At 47.6% G+C, this 12,486-nt stretch overlaps 1 protein-coding gene across 2 annotated transcripts; it reads left to right on the top strand.

Annotated features, from left to right (window-relative positions):
* Positions 1–1,366: 1,366 nt before the first annotated feature.
* On the top strand, positions 1,367–11,861 carry Ndufv3 (NADH:ubiquinone oxidoreductase subunit V3). Of its 2 annotated transcripts, XM_047565034.1 has the most exons (4): positions 1,367–1,496; positions 2,724–2,844; positions 8,269–9,357; positions 11,636–11,861. In XM_047565034.1, exons 1-4 carry the CDS (start codon positions 1,449–1,451, stop codon positions 11,797–11,799), a joined length of 1,422 nt encoding a protein of 473 aa, XP_047420990.1. In that variant the 5' UTR covers positions 1,367–1,448; the 3' UTR covers positions 11,800–11,861. The 2 variants fall into 2 exon arrangements, with proteins under 2 accessions (XP_047420990.1, XP_047420991.1); XM_047565035.1 differs by lacking the exon at positions 8,269–9,357.
* Positions 11,862–12,486: the final 625 nt, after the last annotated feature.

Genomic DNA, 12,486 nt, shown 5'->3' on the forward strand with positions numbered 1-12,486 from the left:
AGCTGTGGCTTATCACCTTCAGTTTTGTTATTCACCTGTCAAATGAGCACACCACAATGATAAGCAGGAACTTTCCCCTGGAGACAGCGGAATTACAATCCTTGTGTTCGCATGTTTTGTTTTGTCTTCTTCTCTCTTTAAGAACAAAAGAGTATCTTCTGATTATGACCCTAAGTTCGTTCTCTTTGCCCTCCAGGACGAGTTCTGTTGCATTTACTTCAAAACAGATTCTGCTCTGAAGCAAGTCTGGGTCTGGGGCACCTGTTTCTGCCAGTTTATCTTGCCACGGGAGCGAATCTCCAGCTCAGTCCGAGATCCCTGTTCAGTTGAATTGTTTGTGGAAGGGCCCTTCCCCTGTGGAAGTTGCAGGTGTGACACATTCGTCTTACATGAAATATTTATGGGGCACTGGACATGGAGTGAGGGAGAAGGGGCAGGAGAGCACTTTCAATGAGACATGAAGGAAGTTGATAACTAATGACACCTACTCCACAACTACGCTATGCCCCATGTGGGGGAATGTTTCCACTGATAAATATCCAGGTAAAATAAAGCTTCGATTTCCATCTAATTCTGGTGTTGGCATTGTCATGGCCAAAAACAAGCCTGTTCTTGCAGGGTGGAAGATGACCACTGGTGACCACTTGATTGTCGGATCAGGCTTCGCAGTTGTACCTATGGAAGGAGACCAGGCATGTGGAGTGGACACAGAGACATGGTGCTGAGGAGTTTCACAACCCACAAAACGTCGGACGTGTTTGGCGCAAACCTGTTATCCCAGCAACTCGGGCGGCTGAAGCAGGAGGATTCACAAGTTCAAAGCTAGTTTCAGCATCTTAGCGAGTCCCTAAGCAACTTGAGGTCCTGCCTCAAAATTAAAAATAAAAAGGGTTGTGGATGTGGCTCAGTGGTTAAGCACCCCTGTGTTCAATCACCGGTGCCAAATAAATAAATTCCACGAAACACAGAGGACTTTCAAGTAGGACCAGAAATGCTACGAAGGGCACGATCGGTAAGGCTGTGCACTTGGGAAAGTTTTCAGATTTAAGACAGAGGAAACTGGCAAAGAAGTCAGAGGGATAAGGGGAAATCCAGACACGCTCTCCGCACACAGCGAGAGGAGGGGTGCAGCCGCAAAGACCACCTCAGACCTCTACCCGGCCCCAGCAGCTGCTCAAAGGGCACCTTGCGCCGCTGGAGAGGCGGCTGCCCCACCTTCCGAGGTCCACATCGGCCCGGGGGCGGGCCGCTTTGCGCTATTGCCTGCGATTGGTGGACTCGGGCCGGGGGTGTGGCCTAACAGGCGGCTGGAGGTGCGCGCGCAGGCCCTCGTCTCTCACCCCGCCCTTCCTGCTCTGTGATTGGCGAGCTCGGGACCAGGGGCGGGTTTTCAGCGGCGTGCGCGCGCAGAGCGTGTCTCCCGTGCGACCTCCGCCCGCGTCTGCGCCATGGCTGCCGCGCCGGTGCTGCGGCTAGGACGAGCTGGATCGCTGAAGGTACGGGGGAGTTAGCCGTGCGCTCGGAGCGCGCAGGGGCCCGGGGAGGGCGCGGCGCCGGCCGGGCCTGCGGCCCCCTCGTGCGGTGCGGTCCGGTCCGGCTCCGACCCCACCTGCACAGCGCCGCGTCCCCTGGGGAGCGGCGGACCGGTGTGGACGTTGCCCGGGCGACCCCGCTGCTCCCGTGGGGAGAACCGCCGTCCGGCGGTGACTTGTGCCCCCCGCAGGCTCCCCTAAGGTCAGTGCCCTTATTAGCCGAGAACCCGGCCACCGCGGAAAATCTTGGGCTGTTCTTCAGTTGCACCTGTGGGTTAAGTGAGATGCGGGCGCTGGTTGACCCGGTAGCTGACCCGGAGTCCGTGGAGAAGCAGGTTGCTTCGCCTGGCCGTGAAAGAAGGGCTAGCCTTTTCCATGAAGAGCTAAGGCCGCTACTTTAAAATTTCAGATGGCTCTTATTATGAAAGCAGTGTTTGCCTCCCCACCCCGCCCTTGGTGCTGGGATTGCACCAGGGCCGCAAGGTGTGCAGTGCGTTCCCTGTCACTGTGCTACATCCTCAGTCCCCAGAAGCAGCAAGTGTTCACTGCAAAGTAAAGTACACGTGAGGGAAGGAAACCCATTGTCCTGTCCACTACTTATTTACTCCTTTAAGTACCCAACGATTTTTTCCGGCTTTTATGTGTACATGTCGTACACATGCTTACAGTCGTGAACATAAATGTTTTCACATTCTTGTTCTGTGGCCAGCATCTAGAGCATCCTACTGTTTAGCGTGTAGGCCTTAGTGATTACCTGCTGAGTGAATTAACATGTTTTTCATTTCCATTGTAAGCACTTCTGAAGTAAATATCTGTGTACATCAATTTAAATTATAGATTGTATTTTTACTACTTTCTGAATATAGAAAAACATTTTATAAAAGGACCATAGTATTTTGGAAGTTAACAAAGTTGGAGATGACAATAGTGTGCACAGGAGGATATCCTTCATTATTAAATCAGATGCTAACAGTGATTGTCCTTGAACCTGGGCATTTTCTTATTGCAGTTTTTTTTTTTTTTTTTTGTATTTTCCACTGTTTCCATGACATACATTTGTTATGGAAATTGTAATAACCTCTAGCTATTTGAATATTCGTATGTAGTAGTAACATGTAGTATTTATATGTAGTAATAGCTGTTATAAATGATACTACTCTAAATATCCATGTTTATTAACTCTCTTGTCAGACTATGCTCCTAGAAGCACGGGTATTTCGAGGATTTGCTTCTACAGTTTCTCTCTGTGCAGAATCGGGGAAGAATGAAAAGGGACATTCACTAAATCCCAAGAAGCAAAGTTCACCAAAAAGTAAGATTTTAATGGTAGTCTTAAGAGACAGAATGCAAAGTGAATGGCTCAGTCAGCCCTCCATGCATGCAAACGAGATTTATTAGCTACACAACTAAGGGCTCTTCATCTTTGCCATGTCCAGATTATAGTCAGATACAAGGTCTGTGACAGACCAAACACATGAGTAATGTTGTCTTTGACTCCACATCAACTCTGAATCGGTTCTTTTTGTTTTCTAAATGCCCACCTCCATCGTGGAGCCAGTGGTACCAAGCATTAGTGCTCTGCAGCATTTCTGTGGCCCCACCCTGGACCCCTCACTAGTGCAAAGTAGAGGGACTACCCCCTTGTTTCCCTCCCCAATTTTGACTTTGTTCTCTCTCTCAAACCCTGCGATCGTTTGCTCCATCACAGAGCAGGATTTCATGCGTCATTTTAGGACTATGGAGAAGGAGTGAATAAGACCAGGCAGTTTTGAACTGTGACTCATTCTCCTGAGGCACAATGTCTGATCTGTTTCCAGCTCTTTACACAATCCTTTTTACTTTTGCCACTAGTTTTTAATTTTTTTTCTCCTCTTTGAATACCAGTATAACATGTCCTTATTGAAGAGCAAAAAGAAATGCAACAGTGTTTTAAATGCTTCTCTTCTGGGTATATTTTTATTTTCTACTTCCTACTCTTCCCCCTCCCCCCCTTTGTGCAGTGCTGGAATTGGAACCCAGGGCCTTGCACTCTTCGCAAACACCCTATCCCTGAGATATATTCCTAGCCCCTGAACTATATTCCCAGCCCCCTGTTCATTATCGATGATCGATTATCATTATCGATGATCAGTTATGATCTAGGGCCATTGAATTTAGCTTTTGTTGATGAGAATTTAGTTTACTCTTGAAAGACTGCACAGTGTTTACTATCTCTTTGCAAGTCTTTGATCCTCATATGGGGTTGTAGAATGATAATTGAATTTGGTCTTCCTTTCTTCAAAATACCATTTCCTCAGTTTGAATTCTGAAAATGCCTAGACTCTTTTGCTTGTAGTCTCCTTGACCTGTGCACAGAATATTGATGGGTTTTTAAATTTTTGCACTTGCAGAGAGTGCCAGCCCCGCTTTTCATATTGTCCTCCTGGGCTGTGGAGACTCGCCATCCTGGTGGATCTGCATGTCCTATTGACTTGAGGCCTGTATTGCACAGGAACCTTTTTAAATTCTATCCTACACCTGCCTCATTTTTAAATCTGGTATTCTTTTCCATCTTAATGCGTTTTTAAAAATATATGTCTTAAACTTAAGGACTCTTCTTTTTGTAAAAATAATCACAATACCAGTACCACACCAAAAAAATGTTTACAACAGGAATGTCAGTCAGATGCATGCCTGTAATCCCAGCAACTCGAGAGGCTGAGGCAAGAGGACTTCAGGTTCAAGACCAGCCTGGTCAACTTAGTGAGACTGTCTCAAAATAAAAAATCAAGGTTTGGGGATGTAGTCCAGAGGTATAGCACCCCTGGCTTCAATTTCAGTACTTAAAAAAAAAGAAAAAGAAGAAGGAGGGGGAGGGGGAAGAGGAGGAGGAGGAAAAGAAGAAGAAGAAGAAAAAAGAAAAGAAAAAAAGTTAAATTCTATTTTATACCTAGCATGGTTTTTTGTTTTTACGAACCCAGGGTTTCACGCAACCTGGCACATTTTTTACATTCTTTAAGTGTTTGCTGATGGATGACTGTTGAATTTCATTACTAACATCATCCTTTCCTTTGGTGAATTTTAGCCTTGCGTTGTAATCCCGCTTCATAGACTTATGAATCTGAACTAAGTAAATCTGAAGAAATGGCACAGCCCAGAGCCTCCTATTTAGAAATGTGCTTCTTCGTGTGCATGGGAGTGGTGTGCTCTGTCCCGGGACAGCTGGGGTGTAGTTATGGGATGGGAACGCTGAGCTGGGAGCTGGCCTTGGGCTCCTTTGGAGCTTCTGCCACTGGTTGTGGCAGCCTTGCAGGCGTATGAGCCTGGGTCCTTCCAGCCTGATTGGCCAGTGTGCTACCTCCCTGGGTATTGTGAGTCTCTTGGACATGTGATAACATGTATGTATTTCATAAATGGCAGGGGGCTTTTGATTAGGAAGACAGTTTTCAGGAGTAAATTGTTTTGGGTGTATATTACATTTATATCTCATAAGTAAAATAATCTCCATACAAAGAAAAAGAAAGAATGCTTCTAAAATGACACACATGAGCCTGTGTTTTCCCCTGAAGTGTCAGGGAAAGGAAAGTGTAAGGATCAAAAATTCTTTTCTCCCACCATGGTGCGTTGTTGGCTTAAACCCTCTTACCCCGAGGTAGCTTTAGAAGCTCTGGTGGAAGTTTCCTGCCTGCAGATGGGGACCCTAAGTGCTTACCCCAGGGTCACATCTCTAGCCAAAGGGTCTGGGCCTGCTTCAGGGCTACAGAACTTGCTCTGCCTTGTTCTGGAGGTTTCCAGCTCCTTTTTGCACATACTGAGGGAAGCAGCAGGTGTGTGTCAGTCTGGGGTGTCCTTGCAGGGCCCCTCTTAGAGAACTGTCTGGTTCTCCAGCTTCATCATTTGCTAAATCCATTCACCAGGCTGAACTTTGTGAGTCAGTGGTAAGCTGTTGACTGAGTAATTTCTGTGTGACTTTTTAAAGAGTATGTGAGAAGCCAAAGTTAATTCCAAGTCCTATTTCAGGTTTAAAAATGAGGATATTTGGAAATAGAGATTTGATGTATTTGATTACAACCATAGTACCAAGTGCTATTCTAAGCACTTTCCCCTTATTATCTGGTGTGTCCACAGACAAGCCTGTGTGTGGATGCTGCTGTCACCTCATGTCACTAGCCAGGCTGAGGTGTCACAGAGGCAGCAGCAGGGGGTCTGGTTTTGACCCCAGGCATTGTGATTCATAGTTTATATTTTATTCACTTTACTATCTTGCTGCTGAAAAATCTCAATTCTCATGCATTTGTTAAAAGAAAAACGTATCATAGTCAAACACCATATAATTACCTATAAAACCCATTTAACTTTATCCTTCTATGTCATGTTTAAATGACCTTTGCTTCTGAATGTGCTTTGTATCCTGAATTAGTTTTGTGATCTGTTGAGATTTGGAAGTATTTTAAGATAGCTGATCTGTTTCAAACACCAGTCATCCTTTCTTTTGCTAAAAACTTGAAGGTCATGCCCTCACTTTTCAATCAAGCCCAACAGAGAATCAAGAAGCTTAAGTTCTTTTTTGAGGAGGGACAGGAAGCGAGGAGACCGGCCCTCTGGTGTCCGCAGGCCTTTTTCTCAGGCAGGCTGCTTGGTGCCTTGAGAGGCGGGAAATCCCCACAGGCCCGCTCTTGTGCTGAGGTAGACCTGCCCTGCCAGGCTTGTTTGGCAGCCGGGCATTCTGTTACTTTGTCTTTGAGGAAAGCCACTGTCACACTGGTGCACTGTCCGAGCGTCTCACGTTCGGTCTCCACGTGGAATGAGAGCGAGCACTGGGGTGAAGTACTTCTATTCAGAGCAAGGGCCGCTTTTCCTTCACGTGACAGAACTGTCTTCCAGGCAGCTGAGTTCCACAGTGCAGAAGTGCGGAACTCAGACCTGCTGTGCCCTGGACAGATCAGCATGACAGGTGGCCTTGTGAGGCACGAAGAGGAGGCTGGGCTTGTGATGGGGGGTGCAGAAACTGGCTGTTGGTAAAAAGCCAACCCTGGTCTTGTCCTCTGTTAGCCTTTCCCTGGGGTTCTCTCAGTAACTAGAACAAACAAAAGAAACTTTAAAACCTTTTATTTCATATAATAAAATTACCTTATTTGTCTTTGTTTTTTGTGGTGCCAGGGATTAAACCCAGGGTCTCAGGCGTAGTAGGTGAGCACTCTACCAGAGCTACATCCCAGCCCTTAAGGTTCCTTTTCAAACAGAATGTCTAAGTTGTATCATTGTCAGTCCCATCGGGAATGTTCTTTCCCTTTTCTGTAGGTAATAAGCCAGTTTATAATCAGGTTGGGTGTTTGCTTTGTTTTGTGTTTCGTGCTAGGGATTGAGTCCAGGGCCTTGAGCTAGGCCAGCACTCTGATCACTGAACTCTGCTCCCACCCCAGTGAGGGGATCCCACTTCTGCTGGCAGGTGAGACTGGAGTTCCGGCCTCCGCTGGCATGGTGTCTGAGTGAGGCTGGAGTCCCCTGCAGCTAGGCCTGGCCGCCCTGCATGGCAGGCCGAGCCCTCCAGTGTCTCAGCAGGCCCCAGAAGCCTGCTGTCAATGTCTTCTTTCTGGGTTCGTATTTGCAAATTAAAAGAATGAAATTCACATAGTGAGTGTAAGAGCAGGACTTATTTTATTTTTATTTTTATGTTTGGAGGGTTCTGGGGATTGAACTCAGGGGCACTCTACCACTGAGCCATATCCCCAGCCCTATTTTGTATTTTATTTAGAAATAGGGTCTTACTAGTTGCTTAGCTCCTCACTATTGTTATTATAATAAATAATAATCTAATCAGTATATTACTGGATTTCATTTTTTATCAATGACCTTGAAATATAAGACTTTTATATTGACATTTATTTATTTATTTTTTAGAATTTAAAGTCCATTTCAAGTGATACCTATGATGTTAACTTATTTAGACCTTTTGGGTATTGCAGTTCTTTTGTTTTCTTGGTTGAAGAAATCCCCAAGTGACCTGTGTGATTGTGAAGGACTTTTTCTTCCTTTTTAGGGGACCTTTACTTGAACTGCATTATCCCCTCCCACCACCCCCACTCACACACATGTTCTGTACTTATTTTTTTGCGGGGGGTGGGTAACCAGGGATTGAACTCAGGGGCACTCGACCACTGAGCCACACCCCCAGCCCTATTTTGTATTTTATTTAAAGACAAGATCTCACTGAGTTGCCTAGTGCCTCCCTTATGCTGAGGCTTGAACTTGGAATCCTCCTGCCTCAGACTCCCAAGCTGCTGGGATTACAGGCATTTGCCACCACACCCAGCTGTTCTGTACTTTTTTAATATTGGAGAAACACCAAATATTTGCTTGATTTTAGGGATTCAAGGAATTATGCATTTATAAAACTTCAGTATACATCTAAAAATATCTTTTTATGATTAAATAGTTTAAAAATAACCATCATCAGAGAAGCTGTCAATGTGGAAAATGGATGTAATTTGTTACTCCTGTTGGCTAAAAAAAAAAAATCTCCATCTTTAATATTTTTAGCAACAAAGGAAAGTGTCTCCATTTCTTACTGCTGGCAAGCATGCAGCTTGGTGTTCGCTGGAGAGTGGTTTCCTTGGAACCTGTGTTGGGTTGGTTATGTTGAAGACGTTATAAGTAATGGGTTGATATGCAGTGAAATGTCTATGACTTTGACTAATGAGTTTAAGTTGTTTCGTTAAATATTAAAAATAACATTCCTCTTTATGCCGTTTCCTAGATGTAGTGGAACCAAAGGAGAGGGTCACGCAACTAACCACCCAGGCAGCAGCTGCACTGCCTAAAAGCTTGTCTCCGCCCAGGTCTCCCCCACCAGCTGGCAGTAAAGGCGGGAGGCTAGGTAGCCCCCACCGCAGTGGCAGCATGCTGCTCACAGACGAAGGGCACCCACAGCGTTTGTCCGGGAAGACTTTGGTAGAATTTCCTCAAAAAGTCCTGCCTCCGTTCCAAGACCAGGGTTCTGACTCGAAGGTTCCTCAGGTCCCCAGGAACCGGGGGGATGATTCCTCCTCCTCCTCCTCCTCCTCCTCCTCCACATCCAGCTCCTCTGATTCAGAGTCTGACGAGGAGGGGGATGTCTCAGAAGTTGGTCCCCAAGTGGTGAGCAAAGGCAAAGGAGGGTTTCCAAAGCCAGAGGCTACCCGCCCCTTTGAGAGGAAAGACCCCAAAGCCACAGCATCTGCAAAAGAGGATACCAGGGTGCCAAGGCCATCCGTAGATGTCACCTACCCAGGGCAGCCCCGTCCGCCGAAGAAGTCGGGGCCCTCCACCAAGTCAGTAGAGGAGAGAAAAGCCAAAGCAAAACCCACCACACCCAGCTCACAGGCCAATGAAGAGATTTTGAAGAAAAATGTAAAGGAAGAAGAATTGCAAAACATATTTAGATCCAGTGAGATAAATGAAGAAAGCCTAAAGCCATCTGATGTTAAGGACATCTTACCTGACCACACAAAGGCCGGGTCATCCATGCAGCAGAGTGGCGGCCCAATGTTCACAACACAGACAGAAGAAGCCAGGGCAGGGGGTCAGCTGCCAGCTGCTGCCCCTGGGCCCCAAGGCAAACATCTGGAACCACAGGTGCCTGAGCCTGGTTGGAAAGCCACTTTTCCCCTAGTCAGAGAAGAAGGGACACCTGTAATGGAAGGACACGTGAAGACCAAAGGGGGCATCTTGGAAGATCAGGTACCAGTGAGAGAGGTGAAGAAGGCAGTCGGCCCTGAGGAGGAGACTGCAGAGCCACAGCCTGAGGAGAGGGGCGAGGCAGCAGAAGACACAGCGCCCTGCGCGGAAGCCCACGGCCACACGCAGGGTACACCTCGCCTTGTTAGGCTCCTCTTGTCCTTCGGGTGGCTAAGCTCTAACAAACTACTCTAAGTTCTGCTTGCTTAGAAAGAAGTATTAGAGTCAATCAGAGTCTGCTGAGACCAGAGAAGCTGTCCCAGCTAGGCAGAGAAGTATATATTAGTTATAGGCAATGCACATCTTTATGTACAAAATCCTGAAATCCTCTATTATTTTCTGATATCTAAATTTTTATATTTTTCATTGGTGTATTATAATTAACCTCATAGTGGGGTTCATTGTTATATGTTTGTATACGCACACAATAGGACAGTATCTTTTTTTTTAATTGAAAGAGTATGCCCTTGCCACTCTCTCCCTTTTAACCAGCATAATTTTTGCAAACTGGCAGTTTGGCATTGCCACCCTTAACCTTTCAGGGTATCCAGGTGTCCGTTTCATGACCTCGCGAGCATCTCTTAGTCTCCCATCTGGCTTGGAAGGGCAGGAGTGGAAGTGATGCTTGGAGTGATACTCTTCAAGTGAATAAGCCTGAGATCAGGGGAGAGTCACAGTCTAGGAACTGAAGCAGTGAGCGTCTCGCAAAGGCAGCCATGGACTGTGTGGCTTTTCTTTTCATGCGACAACATTTCCTTCCCTGCTTTACCTGACAAGCACACCAGGCTTCTTGAGGGAGCAGTGTATTTGTAAGGTGTTACATGTCACGAGCATCAGAGTTTGTGGACATGATGCGCTGTAGGTGGGTGTGGCCATACGTTAGTGGGGGGCCTTCAGTTTTAGGATCTGTGGCTCAGCAAGGTTCTTGAAAGCGCGGCATCGCCAGCAAGTGCCGCTTCCTTCTTGGAGGCCCTGCTGCCCCGCTGCATCACCTGTGTGTTACTGATGCAGCTGCAGCTGTGTGTGTGTTTCCCTTCCCTTCCACCCCTCCCTCGTCACATGCTGCGTGCCCGTGCTTGCCAGGCTTCTCCAGACCTCAGGCCCTGCCTTTGGTCTGCTCACCTTTCCATTCCTCCTCCTCCTCTCAAGTGGAAGTGGGCTCCAAAGCCCTCAGGATGAAAACAGGATTTTTAGATTTTCAGATTCAGACCAACTTGCCAGGCTGGGGTATAGTCAGTGGCAAAAGGCTTGCCTAGCATAAGCCAGGCCCTGGGTTCCATCTCCAGCACTTGGGGGGTGGGGATTCCCTTTGCCCTCCGAGACTGAAGAAGACTGTAGGAGCACAGTCCCCTTCTCGGTGCTGTCTGCTCAGTGCGCTGCACCTCGCCAAGGGAAGAACCAGCTCCTTGCCCTGCAGGTGGACTGGAGTTTGAAACCTTAGGACCCACATCTCCCTGCAGTTACCCCCTCACCTTGGCCAAAGGTGTGTGTGGAGCCACAGAAGAGCTGCAGCTTGTCCAGGGTGGAAAGGTGTTGGTCCTTAGGAATCTTTTTGTTTAGCTCAGGAAACTTGTGAGAAACTGAGCTTCTGGAGTTGACTGGGACGGTGAGGAGTGTGTGCGAGTCGTGTTCGCTGCAGCAAGAATAGAGCTGAGGTGGCCCTCAGACTGAGTCCCAGAAATTTAGAGCCCACTGAAGTGTCAGCCTACACCTTGCCGATTGCCCCACACGCCCCATCCTGCTGTGTCACACCTCCTGTTGCAGCAGGCAGTGTGCTTGTGCTTCAACCCACGCTTCAGTTTTAAGGCTGCCAACCTCAGAACCGCCCAATCTAGTGGAGACCAGAAGGCTCACCTAGTTTCTGCTTAGGAAAGTGTTCTTCTTTGAACAGTTTACTTCTAGTACAGACAGATGTGTTAGAGTGGTAGTGTTTTTTTCCTGTGCATCCTCGAGCAACCTGAAAGTCTGCTTGCAGTGGTTCTAGGCATTTTTAAACTTAGAAGAAGTCTGGGACCTGGAAGTACACAAAGTGAGATGTTAAGCCATTATCATTTTATTACCAGAACTGAGCAGAGTGTCCCTTTCTCTAGTGGCTGCGTGATGTAAACCTGGGGCAGTTTTCAGTGGCAAGATCAGGGAGAGGTGAACGTTTTGTAGGGCCCACTGACAGCTTTGTCCCCAGGTGGTGGTGTAGTAACTATTACTTCTTAACTGTTAGGGCCACAAGTTTCAGAATAACTTTTCAGCTAACATCTTTATCTTGCTCTTGAAGGTGTGGTGCCTTTGTGGGTTTTTCTTTTCTAACTAGACAGTTCCTTCATCACAGACAGGACTGGTGGAGGCTGCTGGTGAGGAAGGCTGGTGGGTGTGTCTCCGAAAGCTCTCTTTGTGCTGTGCTTTTTCCACAGAGTCCGCCCAGGCCCCAGTGCCCCCCGAGCCGGCTGACGCCACCACCTACAAGAACCTGCAGCACCATGACTACCACACGTACACGTTCTTAGACCTGAACCTGGACCTGTCCAAGTTCAGGATGCCTCAGCCCTCTTCTGGACGCGAGTCCCCTCGGCACTGAGCACTCCTCTTGGATTGACCCTGCATTGTCTCGGTTGCGAAAATAAAATCACTGGAGTCGAGCCCAGCGTGTGTCGTTGGTTCCCTTTGACACTCCTCAGCGAGGGGTGCACTGGCAACACTGTGGAGTGTTTGTTCACACATAGTACATACTTAGGAACACCTGCTGGGCGCAAGGAATTCTTTAACTGTAAGGCGAGGCCAGCGGGCACATCAGCGAGTGCCAGGTGTTTTCCAGCAGCGAGGTGGTGGTAAGCTGGTTGAGGTGGAGGTGTTGGTAATGGCAGTAGCGACTTCTGAATTTATAGACCTGGTTCTGATGAATTAGAAATAATTTTAACTACTCATTGCTAAGAACTGTGGTATCATAGCATTTTTTTATCAGAAAAGGAGCAGACTAATTTTGTTCGAGTATCATGTAAACTCAGGCACATTTTCAGTAGGGAGATTAGAGCTGGGTGAATGTGTGAGTTGTCCGGGACAGCTGTGCCCCCAGGTGGCCGTGGGCCACCTCCCAGCTGGTGTGGCTCTTCAGGGCTCCTCAGTGGACCAGGACTCCTGCTGCTGTGAAGCTTTGGCTGTGCTCACCTCCGGGGCAGTGAGCGCTGCTGTGGCTCAGCACAGGCACTCCTTGGGGACGAGAGAAGCAGCTGTGGCAGGCGAGAGCCAAAAGATGCTGGCCTCTGCT

This window comes from Sciurus carolinensis, chromosome 9 (assembly GCF_902686445.1).
Source record: "Sciurus carolinensis chromosome 9, mSciCar1.2, whole genome shotgun sequence".
Taxonomy (NCBI): Eukaryota; Metazoa; Chordata; class Mammalia; order Rodentia; family Sciuridae; genus Sciurus; species Sciurus carolinensis.